Genomic DNA, 25,436 nt, shown 5'->3' on the forward strand with positions numbered 1-25,436 from the left:
GAAAATCAGTGACTTGTCCAGTCAGCAAGTCCTTTAAAAGGAACCATAATCTAGGTCTCCTTATTTTAAGTCCAGAACTTTTCCCACTATATCATAGGGCATTGTTTCTCCTAAGGTTTAAGAATTTATAGATAGAACATGAACTGAAGAATAAATAACAATGAAAGACAAAATGAGAAATGAATTCCATTTTGAATTCTTATTTTCTTATATCAGATTATGTCATGAGGAAGGTCTCAGCAGATGTTAGCCATCTCTGACACTTGCCTTTAACATCTCTTTTACAAATAAAGAGTAATTTTGGACCGGGTGTGGTGGCTCACACTTGTAATCCCAGCATTTTGGGAGCCTGAGGCGGGCGGATCACGGGTTCAGGAGATTGAGACCATCCTGACCAACATGGTGAAACCCCGTCTCTGCTAAAATACAAAAAATTAGCCAGGCATGGTGGCGCGCACCTGTAGTCCCAGCTACTCGGGAGGCTGAGGCAGGAGAATTGCTTGAACCCAGGAGGCGGAGGTTGCGGTGAGCTGAGATCGTGCCACTGCACTCTAGCCTGGCAATAGAGCAAGACTCTGTCTCAAAAATACATAAATAAGAGTAATTTTGCTGATTTCTATTCATATCAAGATATACTGATTTTTCCCTTAAGGTAATACAGAATTTCCTTTGGAAATAAATGTATTAAAATTTTAAGTCAATCACTTAAAAAAGAAGTATATAAATGTAAAATACTTACTTACAAAATAATACTATAGAAGGTTCACAATTATAAAGGTGATCAGCACATTTTGACAAATACAGGAATCACTGCTGAGGGAACTGAAAATGCTGTGGGGCTTTTCCACTGGGTTTCCCAATTTTATTCCAGATCCTTAATCTTTTTATTAACTACATTTCTAGTTTTAACAAGCTATTTGCATGATATGGTTAGTAAGCCTATATGAGTTACATAGAATTTGTTTATAAAACCTAACTATGTTGTTTCAGTCATTTCAAATAATCATAAATTTTACATTTTCCATTTTTAGAGTAATGATATTTTTAGATGCCTTTTTTTACTTCTTCAAATACATTCTTCATGATCTTGGAAAAGAGTCACATAAAGAGAAGCATTGCATGTTTAAAATAAGAAAGTGGGCCATTTATTTTTAGGAAAGGAGACTGAGACCACCAAATACAGAAGCAGGCTGGCAGTGTGAGCAAGTCTCCCAGGGATCAGAGACTGCAGCTTCCTCTGTGTTTTGCTTTGAAATATATTTCCACAAATGCTCCATAAATATTCATTAATAATGGTTAAGTTAGGAATAACTAAGGAAAACTGCTCTCCGAGTGATCCCAGATGAAGAGGGAGCAAATGGAACGCAGGCTTCATAAGAACGTTTTTCTCCTCCGCCTGAGGAGTAAGATGAGACACTCATGGGAGACTGATGTCATCTGTCCAAATAACCCTTACCTACAAGGTGCTGCAGGCACCCAGAGGCCGTAGTGGGTTCCCACAGCCCTCTGCTTCTCACAGCCAGCCGAACTTGATAAGGCAGATACCCACTTCATCTTTGTTGATTGAATGATAGACAACAAATCACATGAGCTGGTCGTGCCTACATTACTGAAGGATCATTGATTCTGTTTCAAGTTTCCTCTTGACATACACGTGCACCTGTGCAAACACACACACGTATACACACACTCACGAATCAGTGTCTGTCTCAAATGTAACGCCTTGGAGAACTGGACTGTTACATAGGAGCTATTTTTCTGGATTTTGCCATGTTTTAATATACTGACATTCTTCTAAGGATCTCCATATTTCAATAGTTGGATCTTTCAATAATGGTGATTACAGTGCCTTAAAATTTCAAAGAATTGTAATTTTCAGTTTGTATATTTTACCATTTTTTAAAAAGCCAAAACAAGTGAAGAAATAATTTTATGCTTAAGTCAGTAGCATACATAAACATTTGTTACATAAAAGTAGTATGCAGTTTTTTTTTGTTGTTTTTTTTTTTTTTTTTTTGAGACAGAGTCTTGCTCTGTCACCCAGGCTGGAGTGCAGTGGCACCATCTCAGCTCACTGCAACCTCCACCTCATAGGTTCAAGCGAATCTCCTGCCTCAGCCTCCCGAGTAGCTGGGATTACAGGTGTGCTCCACACGCCTGGCTAATTTTTGTGATTGTAGCAGAGGCGGAGTTTTGCCATGTTGGCCAAGCTGGTCTCAAACTCCTGACCTCAAGTGATCCACCTGCTTCGGCCTCCCAAAGTGCTGGGATTACAGGCGCAAGCCACTGCGCCTAGCCTATGTATGCAGTTCTTAAAGCTGTTATGGGAGAAAGGAACCCAAATGAAAATTGAGTGAGTACTGCAAGCCTTTGAATAATGAGATAGATCTATTGGATTTCAATGGCAAAGCTGCAGATAACTCACTAATGAATCATCTATTACATACATTTCACAATAACAGCAAATTCAATATTTTGGGAAGCAGGGAATAACCCACAAATCATGTAAATGATTTCATTCTGTATTTTGAATGTTATTGAAATAAGTCCTCTTACCATACTCTTCAATATTGACAAGTATTATCTCAAAAATTCTCTAGCTTATAGGTAATGGCTGACCCCTTTGGGCAGCTGATCGTGACGGTTAACACTTTGTTCTTTCCATTAGATTGGAGGACGAATCCTTCTTTTATTCAGAGAACAGACCCTTTAAACAAGAGAAAACTGATGAAACATCAGGAAAACAGTCTGTTTTAGAAATTCTAACTTAATTCTCTCTGTGACAGAGGCAACAGCTTGATTTTCGTTTTGTCAGCTTCAGCATTGGCTGTCAAAGGCAGCTCTGGAATTAGCATTTCCTGAGCCGCATCCATAGGTGTCTTACTCTGCATCCACGCAGTTCAGAAAGAAAAAATGCAATGAAACTTTCAAGTAGAATTGTTTAATGTTATCATTTATAAAAGAATATGAGTCAAATATCCTGGCAGAAACAAACCTTCAAAGCTAAATCACTGTGTGTTCCCATCAAGGCATTTTGATAGCCAATATGATTCTTTTTTCCCATTAATTGCATTATGCCAAGAAAGGATGGAAAGGAAAAACAGCATAGAAATATAAAATATTGGCAGCCATTCTGTATCTCCCTCCAAACCTGTTCGTTCATAAAGCCTATACTTTTAGAATGTTATCATGTAATGCAAAGAGGAACTTCCTATATCAAATGTTAGTTCTTTTGAATATAAATATCCTACAGTTGACAGAATAATTTTATTTTCCTTAATGACAACTAGAGTGCATATTAATATGAAAGCTTTCAAAAGAAATATTGATTTAAAATAACAATATTTGGGTCAGCATGATATAGAGTGTTGAAATAATATTAGCCTTAAAAGTTAATAACAAATAATAATGAATTAGAATGCCAAAATATTGCCCAACACATTCTGTCAACATGTATATGGACACAGCAGGAAATCCAAAACAAAAGCTAATTTATGGAGAGCCGTGTGTTCCTAATGACAGTTTAGACCAGTAGGGGTCCAAGTTACAAACTGCAGTCTTCACATGCGATACTTTCATTTCACATTGAAAGGTTGGTTGCACTCTGGATACATGTAGCCAATCAAATGATTGCCCTATATTTAAGAGTATTTTTCTTATTTTTTTCTGTGAAACCTGATTATTAGCACATGAAATACACATGTGCGTCGTGTATATTTATGTATTCATGAAATTGATACATAAAATGAAACAATTCTGCATTCAAAGCCCAAGATATCTAAGGAATCATATGTATAACATGATAGTTTGACTCTATGCAATGTAGTTTTAAAAATTAAAATCAAGAACAACATTGGTATTCTAATGTGTTGACATCTTATTGATGCCAGATATTTTTCCCTATGCTCAATAATTTAGCCTAAATATTTGTATTTTATAATATATTAACATCATAGAATATAAATCTGGAAGAGACCTTAGAGGTCATCTAGTGCAAACCCTTCAGATTTTCTTTGTAAATGAGAGAGCCAAGCCTCAGAAAGATCCAGTAACTTGCCAAAGTTCCACAATTATTTAAAGCCAGAATTCAGACAGGGACTCCAGTCTCTTTTAATACAAACAAAAGGCCCCACAAGATGCAATAGACAATCTGTGTTGAAAACAATGCACTTACCTATGTAATGTCAGACTCTGATTTTATTTTCTGCAACTTAATATGTTCCTAATGAATCTTTCTCAGAAAGATTCCTTTTGGAAGTGTACCACAGTGAATGTGAAGTGAATTGCAAGAAAGGGAAACTCTACATGCTTGCTTGCTTAGATGAACTTTTGAGGTTTGGGAGACTAAACAAAATAGAATGGCAGACATTTTCAGCATGGTATTTTTAAAGTCAGTTTTTCTTATCAGACTCTTTCCCATATTACCTCATCCTCTTTGTCTTTGTGAGAATGTTCACTTGATCTTGTAATATTAAACAGCATTTAGCCAACCCTGGCAGGCCCTCCAAGCACGCTACTCTGTGTTGCCAAAACCTTAGAGCACACTCCTCAGGGTTCTGGTGGCACACATCACCTTCAGGTGACTGATGGCTGGGTGCTCGCGTCTGTGTTCCCTTCACAACATCCCCTGTAATTTGCTCCAAGGTTCTGGCAATTGCTGGACTATGTCACCAGCTGTCATCACCCCTCCTTCCCATCCATTTTTGGCAGGATCTGGGGACTCAAGCATGCCAGTAGAAATAATAGTAGCTGTGGTAACAACTTCAGTGGCATGGTCCCCAGAGACGAGATCAAAATTTGGCACCTTTTTTTCTCAACATGGAGCTAAAAATGGCACTGAATTTGTTACTCAGTGGTATATAATTTTCTTTAATTACACATTTTTGGTTTCAAGTGTTCCACATGCTGGCTTTTAAGTGTCACACCAACATATACGGGTTAAAAACAATGGCATGCCCCCTTTTTATTTTATGGGGAGGAGGTGAAATAACTATAATACCATGGATTCTGTTCATCTCCAGCCTTGGAAAATAAAAGGAATGCATGCTGTGATTTCTCTCACTTTAATGGTCTTTGTGTGTGAAAAAAAATTCCTTCATAAAATTTTACTGATAAATCTTTATTAACATATTGTCTCAAAATTATTTCAATTAATAAGGTTTTTTCTTAATTATTGGAAAAATCTACAGAAACGTACTAAGGGTTTATAGAACTAATTTTTTAATTACATAAGAAAGATTTAATTTTTAACATCTGAAAATGGTTACAGTTCATGAATACCACAAGACAACCTAAAAAGATGCAGTCTAGAGTAGCCTATTTGGCTGTTAGTAACAGAGGTTTTGACCATGATCAATGACTTCATATCCATGTTAGTCACTCCTGAGTTGATATTACTGTAATTTTTTTTCTCATTGACTTGGGTGATAGTATAAAAAGTATACTCATTAATTTTATAGATGACAAATGTCAGATGTTACAACTTATTTTAAAGGGATCCCTGTGCTACTTCAAACTTTACTAAAGACAAAACAAATGGTTTTTATCTTCATAATTGTTTTGTTTTCTGGGTTTCTTTTTTCTGTTCATGATATCAGTGACTTCACTGCCCAGGCTAAAGTGATATCATGAACAAAAAAGAGAAACCCAGAAAGCAAAACAATTATGAAGGTAAAGACCATTTATTTTGTCTTTAGTAAAGTTTGAAGTACCACAGGATTTCTAGGTAGGTCTAGTAGAAAAATGTAAAGTTTGAAGTATAGCCCAGTCAGGAAAGAATTCAGTGTTAAGAGATACATATTTCAAAGTCATCCATCCACATGGAATTGGAAGTTGATATTATAAAAGTGGTTAACATGAAAGGAAGGTCAAGGAAGGACTTTGGCGAATGTCTATATTTTGGGGAATACATGGAGGGAGGCATTGTATAAGTCAGGAGTAGGCAGGTTATGAAGTGGTAAAAACAACCCTAAAAACCTAAATGGCTGTATCAGTTTATAATTGCAGCTGGGCCCAACTTAGCTGGGTGCCTCTGCCTCACAGTCTGTAAGGTTACAGTCAAACTACAGACTGGGGCTGCTGTTTCATGTGAAGGCTCAGCTGGTGCTGCAGGATGTGCTTCCAAGCTCACACACGAGGTTTTTGGCAGACTTCAGTCTCTTACCACATGGGCCTCTTTATGAGGCTGCCTCATGATATGACAGCTGGTTTTCCCTATGGAAAGCAGTCCAAAAGAGAGAGAGAACAACCAAAAAAGAAGCTGAAGTCTTTCATAACCTAAGCTCAAAAGAGACATTCCATTATTTCTGCCATATGCTTTCCATTGTAAGCAAGTCACTAAATCAAGCCTAAACTCAAGGGGAGTAGATTATAGAAGGGTGGGAATACCAGAAGACAGGGCTTATCTGGGGCCATCTCGGAGGCTACCTACTACAGTGGCTTAACATGATGGTTTATTTTTGCTTAAGCTACATGTGCAGGGTGGTTCTTGTCAAGGGGGTTCTGCTCACTCAAGGACCTAGACTTAACAGAAACAGTACTCAGCACATTTGCATGATTACTGCATGGGAATGCAACACATTACATATTGGTTCTTAAATCTTCCTCACAGAGGTAAGACATACTACTTTTGCCCACATTTCTTTATCTGAAGCAAAGTTATAAGGCTTCAGAAGAGCAGGGAAGAGTAACTCCAATATATGTCCAGGAGAACTTGGTTATTTGTGAATAGCCTGTAAGACTTCCACAAAATGATTTAAGGAGAACAACTGGGAACCAGCAGAGAACTGGAAAGAGAACCAGGAGAATTATGAAAGGAAAATAAAGTATTGACGATGGGTGGCTAATAATGCCCAGTACTCTTGAGATGTAAACAGGATGAATATTGGCACGAGGCTACTGGATGTGGCAATTTAAGAGATACCGGCTGGGGATGGCAACTCACTCCTGTAATCCCAGCACTTTGGGAGGCCGAGGCGGGTGGATTGCTTGAGGTCAGGAGTTCAAGACCAGCCTGACCAACATGATGAAACCCCGTCTCTACTAAAAATATAAAAATTAGCTGGGTGTGGTCGCGGGTGCCTGTAATCCCAGCTACTCAGGAAACTGAGGCATGAGAATAGCTTGAACTCAGGAGGTGGAGGCTGCAGTGAGCCAGGATTGTGCCACTGCATTCCAGCCTGGGTGACAGAGCAAGACTTCATCTCAAACATACATACACACATAAAAATAAAAAAATTTAAAAAGAGATACCCATAACCATTGTGAGAAAGATTTTAGTACAGTAATGAGGAACATCAGTTAAAGTGAGGAGAAAAGAAGTGTGTGCTGAGGAAGTATATATTGTGGTTTCTTCTTTTGAGATACCTGGTAGTAAAGGGAAGGAGAGGAATTAAGCAATAATTTGAAAGAAATCAGAATTAAGAAACCCTTGAAAATCCTGATTCTGTAAGTAAGCATGACATTTATACCCCAAACATTGCTTTTTCATCTCTTCTAAACCATTTGTAAACATGCTTAAGTTGAAGGAGCAAACACAGAGACCTTCAGTGTACAGTCAGATACAGTAAGATGCTGGTCACTTCATACCGCCTGGGTTAAGTTTCCGACTTTGTGTCACAGTCCCATTTCTTCATCTTAACAACAACGATTTTCTGCAGGGTGACAAGTTATAATAGTTTTTGTTTTTAATTCTGGTAAGAAACACACAACATAAAATTTATCGTCTTACACATTTTTAAGTGTATAGCTCAGTAGGATTAGCATTGTTGTGCAACAGATTTACAAAATGTTTTTATAGTATGAAACTAAAATTCTGTGCCTATCAAACGACAACTCTCCATTTCTCCATCCTCCCAAACCCTGGTCATCACCATTCTACTTTAAGATTCTATGACTTTGACTACTTCAGATAGTCCATGCAAGTGGAATTATATGGTATTTGTATTTTTATAACTGACTTACTTCATTTAACATAAAGTCCTCAAGGTTTGCATGTCGCATTCTATAGCATGTGACAAGATTTCCTTTTTAAGGCAGAATACTCTTCCATTGTGTGTACATACCACAGTTTCTTTATCCATTCATCCATCGGTGGGCATTTGGGTTGCTTCCACCTCTTGACTATTGTGAATAGTGCTGGTAAGAACATGAGTGTGTAAGTATCTCTTCAAGACCTTAATTTCAGTTCTTTCGGGTATGTAGCCTGAAGTGGGATTGCTGGATCATATGGTATTTCTATATTTAATTTTTTTGTGGAATCACCATATTGTTTTCCATAGTGTTTGCAACAAAATGTTGCAATCCTAGCCAACAGCACACAAGGGTTTCCATTTCTTTACATTTGTGCCAAGACAAATCATAATGTTTTTAAACTAAAAATCAATTTGGGAGGGCCATGAGCTGACAGTCATCACCACAATACATGAATTTGTTTAATCGTATTGCTTTCCTCCTTGAAGTTTGCACTTCCTGAGATTTGCACTGAGGAAAGTCTTTCCTCACTCTTTCCTTTTCCTCCCACCTGGTGGAGTCATGTGCCCTTCTTCTGTACTGTCTTCACTCTGCATCTGCATTTATTTGTTACCTCTTCGGGCTGGAGCACAGACCATCACAGTTGCCTCACCTGCAACATCATGAAAGGAAAGCCTGCTAGCCTTATGGAGGAAACCACTTTTAGCGAAGATTTAGGGAGGGTAAAAAAATGTATGTTATTTTTAGCTATGCTGGGTGTTATATGGATTACTTTTAAGTTTTGTTTTTTTTTTGAAACAGAGTCTCATTTTGTCACCCAGGCTGGAATGCAGTGGCATGATCTTGGCTCACTGCAACCTCCGCCTCCCAGGTTCAAGCGATTCTCCTGCCTCAGCCTCCCAAATAACTGGGATTACAGGCGCCTGCCACTACACTTGATTAATTTTTGTTTTAGTAGAGACTGGGTTTTGCCATGTTGGTCAGGCTGGTCTCAAACTCCTGACCTCAGGTGATCCGCCCACCTCAGCCTCACAAAATGCTAGGTAGGATTACAGAGGTGAGCCACTGCGCCCTGCCTAAGTAATTTTTATTTAACTATAATATACATTTAGAAAAGTATATGGATCACAATAAGTGAACACACCATTGGAACCACCTCCCAGATAGAATGTGAGCCGCACTCCAGAAACCTCTAGGGACTATGCCAGCCACTACCTGTTCCTTCCTTCCTAGAGGTCATCACTGTGGTGACTTTCATTCTTCTCAGTTGATTTTACCTGCCTTTGAACTTTATATACATGAACTTATACAGTATTCCCTTTTTTGTGTGTGACTGCTTTCTTTTGCCCAACATTAGGCTTGTGAGATTCATCTATATTGTTGTGTCTGCCAGCAGTTCATTCCCTAATGCTGCTGTGTAGAAGTCCATTGTATATCTGCACTATAATTTGTTTTTCCATTCTACTGCTGGCAGATGTCCAGTTTGGGGTTGTTTCCAGTTTGGGGCTATTACAAATAATGCTTCTGTGAACATTGTTGCTTATGCCTTTTGTTACTATGTGGATACATATTTCTATGGGGTGTACAAACAGACTTTTTAGATGCACTGGGGACTTCACCACCATTTCTGAGATTTTTAATATGAGAAAATACATCCCAATTCCAGACAACCAACTTAAAAATTGTCCTGCGAAATACTCCCATTTATAGTTGGTAAAAATCTTGTATTTACTAGTTTCAACATTTGGACAACTTCTTATTATATTTACCTCATGGGGCAAATATAATCATTCTTTCTACAAAAAAAAGAAGATAATGGACTTCAAGGTTTTTTAAATTGTGAAAAACACACTGATAAATATATATCTCAGATAGGCAGTATTGCTGTCATCTACAAATTTCATTCTGCCTTGGATAACATTTTGGATATGAATCCAGGCACTTTCACTATTATATTCACCTAGAAATACATGGAAATGACATAAAACTAAGAAGCATAATACTAGAAATAAAAATTTTTCATGATTAAATCTACATGATTATTTCTATAACCTTAAAGTTCACAACTATAATGCTTATTTTTGTACTTTTGTAACTTTTAAATTGTTGTTTTTTAAGAATCTTGGAGTTAAACAAAATAGCCTGTTCTTAATTTCATTACTATCATCATCATATTACTGTAAAACTTTAGTTTTAGACAGAATAGTGGGAAAGTGCTGTGTAGAACGGTGCCCAGGACACACAGATGTTACCTAGTGATATCCTCGGCCCCAGCCCCCCAGTACTGCCCCAGCCTGCAGTGTCCTTGGATGTAGTAGAGAAGTGTTATCGTAGCCTGTGGCCCCCACACAAGCTGTGTTTCACTTCCTTCTCTATGGATTTTCACATCCCACTACCCTCTGGTAGAATACAGAGGTATGTAGTGATACGTCTTTTGTCATCAGAAGGTCGGGGTTTGAGGTTAACATCCATTGCAAACTGCATGCAAACTCTCAAACAACCTTAAACTCTCAACTAATCTCCACTTTCCTGGATTTAAAATGAAAAAAAAAATAAGTCATAATAACCATTCAACAGAATCTTTGTGAAGATTAGAGATAATGCCAATGAAGTTCTAGTACAGTTCCTGACACACAGTGTTTGTTCAATGACTGGTTTGAAATGCATATTGCATCATGATGTTCTACCACCAGCACAAGGACCATGTCTGTGGCCGGGGATGCCTGGTATCACTCCTGGCTTGTACCTCTTCACCTGAGACCCAGGGCAGTGAGGGACTCAGAAGAGCACAGCGCCCCCAGCTGCTTCTTGCCACTGTCTGCACACCCTACATTGGGACATGCCTAAACCAAGGATCCTTTGTGCCATCCATGAATAGTGGCAGCAAATGCTTTTCCATGAGTTCAGTTCTGCTTTCCAACTCAGGCATTGAAGAACTGGACTTACCCTTCTTTATTTTCAGATGTATTTTATTTGGCGAATTTTCCCTTTTTTTCTGCCAGATACCCCATTTAGTTTTATTACACCACTGCTCAGTAATTTCTGTAGCATTCTTGACTTTCATGAGTTTGCTGCCTGCCTCTCTCCTTTCTCTCCTCCTTCTCGTCTCTCTCTCTCCTCTCTCTAACTTTGGAGAGTCAACCCCACTAACACCCCGCATTCGTATGAATATCTTAAATTATGCATAATGAGAGTCAAGGGCATCACTAAATACGAAACACCGACAATTTCAAAGTAGATAATATCCTAAGACCAAACAACTTCTTGGTTTCTGTTTTCAATGCAGTATTAAAGAGAGAATATTTTTGGATATGAGTCTCATTATATAGCATCTTAAGTAGAACCAGCAGCTCACTTTATTGAGATTTTCTGTAATAAAAAAAATCTATATATATATATATAACAAAGCTGTTGCCTATCTGGCAAAAAATAAAATAGCTCTCCCAACATAAACATTACATTACTTTCTAACATATGACATCTGCGCATGATCCCATGGATTATGTCTGCTCTTCAAAATCCATTAAAACCGATAATATGAGCAAATCTATCAGGCAAGAAGACTTTTTATGTTCAAAGATCACAATGATGACAAATTATTTTGTGTGGAAACTTTGACCCTCTTGGAATATTTATTGCTGCTATGCCAGAGTGTGTCTGCCAAACATTTTACTCTATGCAAAACTAGCTCCCATTATTTTGTTCAAAACTTGTGAAGCATCTGAAACCCTGAAAAATGTATGACATGATAAGTGTTTAGCAAGTCAAACACTATGCAATTTAATGCAAAATGACACACGAAGTTATACCTTTTTACAAGATGACAACTTGTAAATTCAAGAATCCTATAACCTATATCTTAATCCATGAAAATCAGAGTTTAGGCCGGGCGCAGTGGCTCATGCCTGTAATCCTAGCACTTTGGGAGGCCGAGGCAGGCGGATTGCCTGAGTTCAGGAGTTCGAGAACAGCCTGGGCAAAACGGTGAAACCCCGTCTGTAATAAAAAAAAAAATACAAAAAATTAGCTGGGCGTGGCGGCGTGCGCCTGTAGTCCCAGCTACTCAGGAGGCTGAAGCACGGAAATTGCTTGAACCCGGGAGGCAGAGGTTGCAGTGAGCCGAGATCGTGCCACTTGCACTCCAGCCTGGGTGACAGAGCGAGACTCCGTCTCAGAAAAAAAAAAAAAAGAAAATCAGAGTTTAAGAGGAATTGCTGGCCAAGGACAACTTTAGCAGGGAGTGTGACTATATACATTTATTTAAAATATACAGGGTAGATGTTGCTATCTACCTATTTTTGGTATCTTTCTTACTATAGCATGCTTTTATATCAGGTATTATTAACAAAAGAATGTGGACTGTTAAAAGAATATCCTAAAACTACCAAATTTTTAAAGTTTAGTTAATTACATATAGTAGTAGTAGACTTTCAGTCAACTGCTTTTCAGACAGCATTATAGTAAAGCAGTCATTCATCCGTTACTAACATGTTCTCCTCTCTTAGCCTTATGCATTTGTTTTCTATGTATTAACTTTTTCTCTAAATTACTATATTTTATCCACACAGTGTTTTCTTAGATTTTTAAAATCTCAGAAAATAGAATATTCCCAACTTTAATTCATTTATTTGACACATACTTATTGAGACCTACTAGGTATCAGGCACTGTATCCTTATACAAAGTTATATGTCTTATAAATGAGATACGAAAGTCAACTAAAATAGTCTTAGGAAAAACACTTCACCCAGTCAGGGTGTGAGGGATGCACAGGTATTTTCCTGTCAGGGAGAAGCATTGCAGACAGAAGGGACTGTTTACTGAGGGGTGCTGTGGTCTAGTCAGGTGACTCCAAATAGTTCAGTAACCTGGAGTCCAGACTAAATAAAATACCTCAGCAGTAAGAACTGTCTAGCTTTGTGCCAGCTCTCCTTCATATGCCCTGTCTAGAATCTTCTGGCCTACACCTTCTCACCTGAGCTTAAATTAAATAAGGTGGTTGTAACAAACCTCCTTTTAAAAATAAACCTAATTTCTAACAATATCACGTAATTTATCCAAGGCTAAATTCTAGACTGAAGATTGAACCAAAGTCTAACTGCATCCAAAGCCCCTGCTCCATGTACTGTAGCAGGTCAGTGCCATTACTTTATGTATTGGATCTGAAGGGCTTTTTGACAGTGGTAGTCATCACACTGCCTTCTTATTCTTCCTCCATTGCGCTGGCAAATTCCAGTACATACAGTAAGTAAAATAATGTCTAAAAATATCCAAAAAAGTTCTCTTTCATGATATGGTAATATGACCATCACTGGGTTTCCCTAAAGATATTTAACCTTCCTTAGGGGTTAGTTCCTAAACTATATTCTGTGCAGCACAAATGAATGTTTAGTATATTAGGTGAATATGACAGCGACATATTTTTCTAAATAGCATTGATAAAGTAAGAAAAATAATACACAGTGTATTCACATTTCAAATTATGTCTGGAATTTAAAACTTATGTTTATAGTTGTATAGTCTTCTAGTTATTTTTTAAATTTTTTTAAATAAAGCAAATTAGTAAACATAATCATAAATTTTAATAAATTTATTAAGTATAAATTTATGAAATTATTTTACCCACATCAGAAACTCACATGAAATTACCTGACACATGTACATGCTTTTTAATCTGTACCGTTATTAAATTGTTTGTCATCAATTCAAAAATTACTCATCCCAAATTTAGAATATTCAAATTTGATTATATTTTGTACAGCTGAATTTCATGTACCAACAAATTCATCTGTGAGACCAGTTTTTGGGTTTACCTTAACGCAAAGGTAGAGGATCATGTCTCTTAAGAATCTACAGGTGTTGCAGCAAAGTAGCATAAATTTGCAAGTGACCTGTGGTCTAGTAAGTGGCAAATGCTGTTGTAGGGTGTTCTACCGGTTACTTAAAAGATGGTGAAAAATGGAACTCAATTAGAGCAAAGAATGACTGATTCCTAAGAGTTTCCTGGTACCAATGAAGTGAATAGTATTAAATCATTATTGAAGTGCCGCCATATTGCCCTGCATTGCTATGTAAATTATATTTGTTTGAGGAACTCTTTGTTTTATAATTTTCATTGCGCAGTTATCCTTGGTATTTCAGAAAATGGAAATTGTAACTGTACATATGACTCTTGTTTTAAACATGCTTAGCAATTGCTGTTGTAGCTGAAGGCAGCAGACCTTTAAACAACTTGTGTTCTTTACCCCCAGCAATGCATCTCTTTGGCCTCAACTGGCAGCTACAGCAGACTGAAAATGACACATTTGAGAATGGAAAAGTGAATTCTGATACCATGCCAACAAACACTGTGTCATTACCTTCTGGAGACAATGGTAAGTGAAAGAATTATGTATCCTGTGTTTTTCTTTTAACATCCCTTTTCCATAAATTTATTTTTACCCATGCTTACATCTAGTTTAGATGGAACAGGGAAAAGTGTTCGAAATTACAGATATCATCTTTTTATGAGTTTTTTTCAATTAATTTACTTGAAAGGTTGAAAATTCACATTTTTATTACAGGAATAATATGATTTTCTGCCTTCTGATTTGATGGCTAGGCTTTTCTGCCTTTCCCTTCTGCAAATGTTTATTGAGTTTTATTTTTAGTCTGCAAATAGATTATAATTCAGTGTATCATCTCTTGTATTACCTTGGGTATATTAGGTTTTCCTCATTCAACTTGCGTGTGGAGTTGGAACACTGTATTAATTTTATTATAAAAGCACTTAAATGCAAAGCACATTAAAGGATTATAGTTTATTGATCTTTTCTCTGGTTGCCCTTTCTCTAAACCTTTAAGAATTTGCACTTTGAGCTAACAAAGATTTTGAAATCAATTGGCTCTGAATTAAAAATGGAATTTAAGTAGTTAGAGAATTCCATTTTTTCAATATAAACACTTAGAAAAGTGTATACATACATATGTACACTTATGTTACAAATAGTTTTATATTATTTCTCTGTGTGTGTGTGTGTATGTGTGTGTACATGTCTTGGCCTTGGTATCCTCTGACTTTTTGCAAAATATCATAATACTTTATATCTCAGAGCATCCTGATGAAGATGCCTTTTTCTGTCATCTGGTTAATAAATTATTTCCCTTTAAGCATTCCCCTAACTCTTCTTCCTCTTTGTTTCTTGTCTTAGTATATTGGTGTTCAGCTTTGGCATTAATATGTCTATCCTCATGTGGCTGGTTTCTTTGCAAGACTGGAAAGAAATTATTCTACATTTAATGAACTTATTATATGCTGCTGTGTCACATGTACCCACTTACTGGGATGAATACTTTGTACACTTTTTTATTCTTTTTTTCCTAATGATAATACTTTATGACATTCTCTTTCTCCTTAGGGAGGTTGAGGAATTTTACGACATTCGATTTTTATAATAATAGTGAATCCCCCACCATATGGAACCTTTTTATATAAAGTTCTGCATGTTCCAGAAGAACTGTAAGCTGGTGACTGACATGTCACCCACCTAAAGTAGACAGTGGCAGTCACTGTAGAGGGGGTTAAAGAGGGTTGAAACTACAGATTGGGAAATTTTAATTACATAAATTTCAATTACCTTATTTTTTTATACATTAATAACATATATAAACAAAATGAGTAACTACACAGAAATTAAGAATATTTATTTTGGTTTGTATTGACTGAAATTTAGACTGTCTCTTAAAATGCATGGTTCCTGTGAAGATGATCGAATGGTACTTATTAACCATACACGTAGGGAACTTTTTTACAGACTGAAGAAATTGTAATTATACCAAAGAGACAAACGCTTATTATGGATATTGTATTTATTTTACAACATCTTAACCTTTTATTATGATTAAAATGAAAATAGAGTTTGGCTAATTAGTTTCACAGTCCTGAAAAGCACGATACTGAGAAAGCTGTGGATTTAGAGACTCCCACAGCCTGGGTGCTGGCTGCTGGTATTTTGCCAGGGAATACCTCTGCTCACGTCAGCACTCCTCAGCTCACAGAAGCCTATATTCAAATCCTCGCTCTTTTGCCTGTTTACTTTGTAACTTTGGGCGGCGTGCTTGGTTATTCAGATTTGCAAGAAAATTTTAGGGCAGCTGTGGAATGGGCTGCCTAGGATCCTATCAGTCCCAGAGGTTTGGAAGAACAAAGAACATCACATGAATGTGGCCATATTAATAGAAATCTCTGTAAAGCTGGAGTCCTCGAAAACAGTGGCTTTTAGGCTATTGACCATGACAATGCAATAAGAAATACATGTTACATCAAAGCCAACATACACACACACATATACATATGTATCTGAAATATGCTTCCCAAAATAATATTTATCCTTGCCTTGTAAAATGCATCCTGGGATTTTCCATTTTATTTTATTGTATTTCTCATTTTTAACAAACGCCACTTGCAACCCACTAAAATAATTTCATACTTTACAAAATATTGTGCTCTGTAATTTCAGAAATACTGCTTTGGTAGCCTCCTTCTCTAAGGGGGACTGAAGTTCCCCCAAGTGATCATAGAATTCAGTTGTATACAGTTCTGTGCACCATTAGAGCACCTGTATATACATATAAGCCAAGTACTTTCTTCCTAGATGTGTAAAAGTCTCATATATAGGGAGTGGTTAACGGAAGCCCCAGAATCAGTTAAGTGCACTAGAGAACTGCCAACTGGACTAGGGGATTTGTAGGAATTTCCCTGCATGGAAAAGCTATCTCTCTCTGGGCTCTGACCTTGTCCAAAGAGTGACCTAACTATTAGTTACTTGCCTTCTTTATTATTGCTTGAATCGCCCCCAAAACCCTAAATTGTAAGGAATTCTTGTTTCTGATTTTCCAAATACAAGTTCTTAATATCTCCTAAATATAGTTCTTAAAGACCTGGGGCACAGGGAGTGGACGGGAACTCTATTTACAAGGAGGGAGGTAGCTGCAACTCCCTGTACAAGGAGGGAGGTAGCTGCAAACCGCTGCTTTTCGGCTTTCGTGATGAACCTCAGTGTCCATGCACCACCACCCACCACCCACTACTTAAATTTTATATGCTATCCAAGAAGCAGATCACATCATCTCTTTAGAAATTCTAGGAGATTACAACCCTTGAGAAAGCTTTAGAATTCTGAACAAAGCTCACTAGGAGAATGAACTGTGAAAAGCATAGTGAGAAAATTATTTCACAGCTTCTGAATGTAATACTCTTATTTATGCAGTCCTATTTTACTCTTATTTTGTAAATATAATTCTAAGGAACAATCATTGTGCTAAGGGTGCAGTAAACTCCCTGCTTGCATTTAAGTTAACAATGAGCCAAAGCTTCTAAATGGTATTTAGTATCTAAAAGAAGGATTTCTATTATATGCCAACATCCTCTACTGATTATTCCTGAGACCTTCTTTGCCTACAGATTTTAGAGATGAGTTATCAGAAGCGTAGGGTCTTAGACAAAACTGATGGAAATGGACAAAGTGAATAAAGAGGTAAGAATGAAGTTTGTAGCTCAAACACTGGTCTCTTTCCAGAAACTAAAATTATGCCCCTGGCCCAAGGAATTCATTTAGCCTAATGTACTGGAAAGAATCACACAGTTCTATACTCAAATCCTGGCTCCTTCGTTTATTTACTTTGTAACCTTCAGCATGTTACTTCACTGACCTCTTTGAGCTTCAATTTCTTCACATGTAAAGAGGGAATAATAGTACCTATCTCCTGACTTTCCAAATTCAACAGTCGGCAGCCCTAGTATCCCTCGCAAACTTCTCCCCACCATACTTCTCAACAACTATTTCAGATCTTCCTGCTATACTCAAACCCCTCTCTCAGCAGATGACCCTGCATTCTATTAAAAAAAATAGAAACTTGCAAGGGGAGCTGTCATTTTCTGTAAACACATCTTTATTCCTCCACGTATGTGGATCTATGCTTCCACCTTTTCTCCCCATATTCCAGGTTCATCTTTGCGGGGGTCCTCTCGATCCCATTCTCTCTCTTCAGAATGTCCTCATTCTACTGATACCATCCAGTCAACATTTGAACATTCCAGTCTCTCACATCTTGGAAAACAATACTCTCTTGACTTTGCCTCCTACTGCCTCTCTCTTCTACCAGCCTTCTTTTTATTTATTTATTTTATTTGTTTATTTATTTATTTATTTTGAGACAGGGTCTCACTCTGTCGCCCAGGCTGGAATGCGGTGGCGCAGTCACAGCTTGGCTCACTGCAGCCTTGACCTCCTGGGCTCAAGTGATCCTCCCACCTCAGCCTCCCGAGTAGCTGGGACTACAGGCGCATGTCACCATGCCTGGCTAATTTTTGTATATTTTGTAGACAGTGTTCCACCGTGTTGCCCAGGCTGCCTTGAACTCCTGAGCTCAAGCAATCCTCCTGCCTCAGCCTCCCAAAGTGCTAGGATTATTGGCGTGAGCCACCTCGCCCGGCGCTTCCAGCCTTCTTGAACATAGTGTGCTTAGTCACTTTGATCACTTCTCTGCCTTCTGTTTACCCCCTTACAGTTGGGCTTTCACAGTACCCCTTGCTCATGACTGTCCTCCTCTACCTTCACCAAACACTCATACTTCACTGAAACTGATGTCTCCAGAGTTACCCATTGCTTTGTCAGTAGCACCAGTGAAACCTCTTTATTCTTTATCATGTTTGAGTTTTTGGAACCATTTAATAGTTAACCTATCCCTCCTGTTGAAATAGTCTTTCCTTAGCTTCTGTGATACCACATTCACTTTGACTTTCTCCCTGACTGTTTTGGCAATGATGTCTCTGTTTAGTTGACTCACCTCCCGTCTACCTGATCCCTAAATACTGCTGTTTCTCAGGACTCTGCGCTTTACAATATAATCACTCTGGATTCTGTCACCCACTTTCATGGCTCCGGTTACATTCTCTGTGGTTCCTAACTCTCAAATCAGTAAGTCCAGCCTAGATGTCTCTCTTCAGCTCCAGATCTCAACTACGTATTTTGTAGACAGTGGTAGTAGTAGTAGACTACATAAAATCTACCCAATTGTCTTTGGAACATTTCCACTTGGGTGTTTTCCATGCATCTTAAACTCCACGTGTCTAAAACAGAACCCATCAACTACTTTGGTTATCTATTACTACATAACAAACCATAACAAAACTCAGTGGCTTAGAAAGCAATCTGTTATCATCTCTTGTGGTTCAGCGAATTGGCCAGGTAGTTCTTGCGTTCTTTCTTAGGACACTGCGATTGCTTTCAGATGTTAACCAAGGTTAACCGAAGGCTCCACTGAGCTGGAAGTCCAGGGTAGCTCACTCACATGGCTGGCAGTGAATGCCATCTGTTGACCTGAGCTCAACCGTAGTCACCAGCTGGGGCACCTAAACATGGCCTTCCATGTGGCTTGGGCCTCTTAGAACATAGCAGCTGGTTCTGAAGAGGAATATCCCAAGAGGGAGCATGCCAAGAGCCTGACAGAAACTACCAGCTTTGTATAACCTAGCAGTCGCCATTCTAGGCTTTCACTGCCATCACATTCTGTTGGTCAGGAAGTCAGCAAGGTCAGCCAAGTTTCCTGGGGAGGGGAACTAAACTCCTCCTCTTGACTAGGGACCTGTTATGCCATTGCACAAGGGCACATGGGATGGAAGATACTGTTGTGGCCATCTTTGGAAAATACAATTGCCAAGCCATCTTTCTTTCCAAATTTGCCTCTCTTTCAGGGATTTCTGTACAGTACCTTCCCACATCCCCCCCTCCACAGTTTTGCTTTTTGTGGTTTTAGTTACCTGTAGTCCACTGTGGTCTGAAACTATTAAGATACTTTGAGAGAAAGAGAGACAGACCACATTCACTCAATTTTCATGGCAGTATATTGTTATAATTGTTCTATTATTATATTTTTCTTGCCTAATTTATAAGCTATCATAGGCATGGATGTATAGGAAAAAATATAGTATATATAGGGTTTGATATTATCCACAGTTCCAGGCATCCACTGGGGATCTTGGAACACAGACCCTATGGATAAGAAGGGATTCCTATATTAGGAAATGGCACCGTCGTTCACTTCATCACTGGTCCAGGAGGCCCGGTGACTGCTTCTACTCTCTCATCTCCCGTATTTAGTCAGTCTCTAAGTTCCTTCAACTCTGACCCCATAATATCTTTTGAATCCTGTTTTCTCTCAGCTGGATATAGTAGCCTTCTATCTGCGCTGTACGTCTCCAGTCTTGCTCATCCACTCTTCACACACAAATTTGAGATATCAGTTCCTTGCCTAAGCCCCTTCAGTGACCTAGATTCTAGTCAGAAGCCTCTAAATGACTTGCAAGGCTCTCCACAGTCTGGCTGTGCATCACAGCATACTTCAATATAAAAACAATAGCACGCAGAGACAAGGAGTGTAGAGTTATGAGCCTCACCACCTGATGTGGTGTCCTAGTTCTGATCATTAACGCCTGTGCTACTTGGGACAGGTTATATAGCTTCATTGTGCCTAAGTGGTCTCATCAATTAAAAGGGACTAATTTACTTCATAGAATGGTCTTTGGTCTTGAGTATTCAATGCAAATATACAAAGGTGTAAACATACAAGGGTGTACATAGTAAATGCTTGAAAATGTTTATGGTTGTCACTATTACTATTTAATGCATGTCATCTTTACTAGACTATAAGGCAAGGATCCTGTCTGTTCTTTCACTGCTGTATACCAAGCTCTTGGCACAGTTCTGGCATGTAGTAGGTGCTCACAAAGTATCAGTTGAATGAATGAGTGAAAATAATACAACTAAATGATATGATATAAAGTATATGAAGGGCCATGCATCAAGTATATGCAAAGTACTAGTATAGAATAGTGGCTAAGAACTGAAGCTCTGCCACTCACTGGGTGCCTTTAAGCAAATTACCACTCTCACTTCCTGTTTCTTTATAGGGTAATATAAAGGTTTACAATGAGGTTTGAATCAGGTAATGCATGCAGGGTGCCAAGCAATGATTGGAACATGACAGCTCTTCAATGCATATCAGTGATTGTTTGCTCTTCATTCTGCAATTCAAGATGATGCACTTGTAATTCATAGCAAAATTTTAAGAAGACACTTCTCCAAATCAGCATCGGTAGTATCCTCTAAAGCAATAATGGAAATCCCCATCATTCGTTATTTATATTTTTAGTTATTTGAATTTTATGAAAGAAATATTATCGTCTATTTTTTGATGCATAGAATTTATTCATTTTACATTTATCTAATGAGCACTTATGATGTGCCACGCACTGAGCAAGATTCTGGGAATATAGCAGTAAAAGCAAGATGATCACAGCTGTTGTTTCCAGAGCATGTGAATTCTAGGCTAGATGGGAATCGAGCGAGTTATTACAGTGAATTAGAAAATCTCCATTAGGGAAAAGCGGAGTGTACCCTGACAGAACATTTCAACACCAGCTTGATTTCTAAAGGGGCAGTAAGACACATGCCCAATTCTAGCCTAGGATGATTTAGGATAATAAAGACTGAAATAAAAGGCTATATATTACAGGCAGTGTAACTATGGCAAGTGACTTCTCCAATCAAAAGAACTCTTTTTGTATGGATACGAGTTGAAAAACTACAAATATGTGTGTATGTGTATATATGCATATGATTTATGCTGCTTAAACAAAACAATTCCAATTGCTTTTAAATTTTTTTTTTTTTTTTTTTTTTGAGACGGAGTCTCGCTCTGTCACCCAGGATGGAGTGCAGTGGCGCGATCTTGGCTCACTGTAAGCTCCACCACCCGGGTTCATGCCATTCTCCTGCCTCAGCCTCCCGAGTAGCTGGGACTAAATTTTACATTTTTGATCATCGTGTATCAGCTTTCTCAAGTACTAGACAACTCTAGAGAGTTCAGTTTGACAGCAGGTTGGAGATTACCTGTGAATTAGAGAAATGGAGCTGACAGGGCTGCAAGAGCCCTGAGTTTTGTTCAATATTGTTCATAGTACTTGTGTTATTACAATGTGTAATAGCTCCTTAATTAGATGCTATATTGATTTTGTCCATTAAGCTATGTTTGCAAAGTAGTTATGTCTTATTTCACTTAGCTTGTGATGTAACACTCTGTATCCACAATGCTAAATTATGGCATGTGGTTGTTTATAAAAAGATATGTTCTCTCAGAGATCTCAAAGTCAGGGTATGAATCCAAGGTTAGGTCATAGAATTGGAGGGTGGGCTATTGATTGTCTATAAATGCCTAACCTTGCTTCCTGACGTCTTAATTATTAGTGCCTCTGTGGGATTTAAGATGATATTATCATTTACCTTCCGCAACAATTGCAGTTAGACTTTGACAGTGAATTTCTTTTCTGCCTTTCTGTTTCAGTCATTATAGGCTTGTTGACTCACATCATAGGCAGTTGGCAAATTCATGATATATATGGCAGAAAACTTAGCATTTTATAATTTTCACTGATTTTTCTGATAGCACAAAATAGTTTTCAAACAGATACCAAACCTCCTAATTACCAATATGACTTTAAATCTTCTGTTTTGTTCTTACAGCATCTATGGTTGGTAAACTATTATTTATAAAATGTTTTTCAGTTCAAAGTACTTTTGAAAAAGCATTATCTGAAAAACTGTCACTCCACTGATGTGTTTTCATATGAACTGGGTATCACATAAGAAGGAGAGGAATAACAATAGCTTTGCGTATGTGGTCTCTCTCTGTTTTCACACTCTGACAACTGTATTTTAAGACATTAAGACTGTTGTGACACATACTTACTGATGAAAGAAAAAAATCACAGTTAGTAGGTGAAAAGACTGCTAGTGGCTCCCACATTCAGGCACAACAGGACACGTTGAAAAAAAACCTTCAAGATGATACCCTATTGTGTTTGAAGACGTGGTACATTTCACTCTTACTGTGAAGGCTTTAATTGGTTTGATTCCTAACCCACAAGCTTTGAGTTTAGAATAACTACAGGGCACTCTGTTGCCCTGTCTCTATTTTTTCCTCCAGTTTTCCTCCTTTTTCTTTTAGTAAAACCTACAGACAACCTTAGTGTTTCCTATGATCATTCCCAGGTTCAGGCTCTAGGGCTTTATGGATGTAGTGATCTCAGTAAGGGAGGACAGAGAGCCCTAGAACTGGCCTTTTTTTATTTCTTCTGAAGCCAAAGTTTTCTGGAATTCAGGACATGATGAAAGACTTCTGTGTCCAGGCTTTTATCTAAGAGGACTGATGAGCTTCAGAGGAAAAGGTTGTGCAAGTATTTACAAGTTTATCAAACTGTGTCAATGGCCCACTGACTTCCGGGTGTGTTTACCATCAATAAAGAGCATTTGAAAATGCTAACAGGAATGAACACACTTGACTTGTCCAAATGAGAGAATGGCTGTGACTTGAAAAGCAGCAGTGCAGAATTTAAAGACAAAGCCCCTTCACGAAACCCTAGTCCCCTGTATTCAAACTAGAGGCTTACACAGGAAGGCTGTACTAATCTAAGCTGCCGTTTCAGTGGATCTTGCAGAGAGAAATCAGTGATGTCCTTATATCTCTACATCACTGATTAGAAAGGGAGGTCAGATCTGCAAGTACCTTTTAGAGAAGACACATTCTAAGACTGTAATTCAAAATAAATTCATTCTAACTAGTGTAATAACTTGAAGCAAATAGAAGTTGACAGGCACTTTAGAGACGAGATTCATATTTCATGGGAAAAGCTAGAATAGATCAGTGGGCTTCAAACTATTTTGTTTTTGTGACCCCCTTAAAGAAAATAGCTATACAAATTTAAATTTATTTATTTTTTGAGATCGTACGTTTTAAAAAACCTGTTTTCTTCTATATTAAATTATACTTACAATTGTTAGTTGTACACATTTGACTGAAAACAACCTAATTCTTATATAAATGTGTTAAACATGTTGATAATTTGAAACACAAAAAGTGAAAATGTATTGAAATATAAATGGGTTAAACATTTTGATCATATGAAACATAAAAAGTGAAAATGTATTGAAAATACCTCTCTGAGTTGAATGGGAACTTTTTTCAAATAGTTTATATATTCATAGATGAATATTCCTTATAAGAATAAAACAAAATTCAGTTTCATTTCTAATCCTGTTTTCCTTCTTATGAATATAAACAAAAGAAATCTTGCTACAAAATAAGTAAGTGGCAATGGGAGGATTTTTTTAAGTGATGCTGTTCAGTTATTTGACATTCTTATTAGTCATATGTCAAAAATCACATTGTGATCTATTTCTAAAAAATATGTTGTCTATAAGCTGCCAGTTCTATCACATTTCTCATGAAAGCAAGTAATCAGCAACTAACTACTTTGAAAAAGATTTATTACACTGTTTTTAGAACCAGTCCTTTTCCCAGTTTCTGTGTAGGATGCCAAAAAAGACTTTACCAAGGCTTAGCAAAATACTGCTAATTTTACCTGTTATTCTTCTACTTAGTGGTACTTTGTTTATCTGATATACTCAGAATGCGGTGAAAAATGGAACTATTGCTCATATTAATTCACCTTTGATATTATAATTTTGTAATGCTTTCATCGTATTACAGGAAGATCTCAATTCATTACACTTTATCATGCCTCCCAGATACCGTGTTTTTTACAAACTGAATGTTTGTGGCAGCCCTGCGTCAAGCAAGTCTATCGGCACCATTTTTCCAACAGCATGTGCTCACATCATGTCTCTCTGTTGCATTTTGGTAATTCTCAAAATATTTCAAACTTTTTCATTATTATTAGATCTGTTACAGTGACCTTCAATCAGTGACCTTTGATGTTGCTCTTATAATTGTTTTGGGGTGCCAGAAACCACACCCACATAAGACAGCAAACTTAATCAATAAATGTGTGTGTTCTGACTACTCCGTGACCAGCATCCCCACCATCTTTCTCTTCTTGGGCCGCCGTATTTCCTGAGACAAAACAGTATTGAAATTAGGCCAATCAATAACCCTACAGTGGCCTCTAAGTATTCAAGTGAAAGGAAGAATCACACGTCTCTCAGTTTAAGTCAAAAGCTAGAAATGATTAAGCTTAGTGGGGAAGGCATGTCCAAGATGAGATCAGCTGAAAGCTAAGCCTCCTGCACCAAATACTTGGCCAGGTTGTGAGTGCAAAGGAGAAGTTTTTAAAGGCAATTAAAAGCACGATTCCAGCGAGCACATGAATGATAGGAAAGCAAAACAGCCTTATTACTGATAAGGAGAACATTTGAGTGGCCTGGATAGACGATCAAACCAGATATAACATTCCCTTGAGCTAAAGCCTACTCCAGAGCAAGGCTGTCTCTTCAAATATTTGAAGGCTGAGAGAGGTGGTGAGGAAGCTGCAGAATAAAAGTGTGAAGTTAGCAAAGGTTGCTTCATGAGGTTTAAGGAATGAACCCATCTCTGCAACATAAAAATGCAAGGTGAAGCAGCAGGTTCTGA

The 25,436-nt window shown here is 37.8% G+C and overlaps 1 protein-coding gene across 24 annotated transcripts in view; it reads left to right on the forward strand.

Moving 5' to 3' along the window:
- TENM3 (teneurin transmembrane protein 3) overlaps nucleotides 1-25,436 on the forward strand; it is a 652,872-nt gene that overhangs the window by 495,357 nt on the left and 132,079 nt on the right. For all 24 annotated transcript variants that reach the window (XM_055385113.2, XM_055385106.2, XM_055385110.2 and 21 more), the window contains one exon: nucleotides 14,222-14,344. In XM_055385113.2, coding sequence (XP_055241088.2) covers nucleotides 14,222-14,344 — 123 coding nt within the window. The remainder of the gene's footprint in view (nucleotides 1-14,221; nucleotides 14,345-25,436) is intronic.

This window comes from Gorilla gorilla, chromosome 3 (assembly GCF_029281585.2).
Source record: "Gorilla gorilla gorilla isolate KB3781 chromosome 3, NHGRI_mGorGor1-v2.1_pri, whole genome shotgun sequence".
Taxonomy (NCBI): Eukaryota; Metazoa; Chordata; class Mammalia; order Primates; family Hominidae; genus Gorilla; species Gorilla gorilla.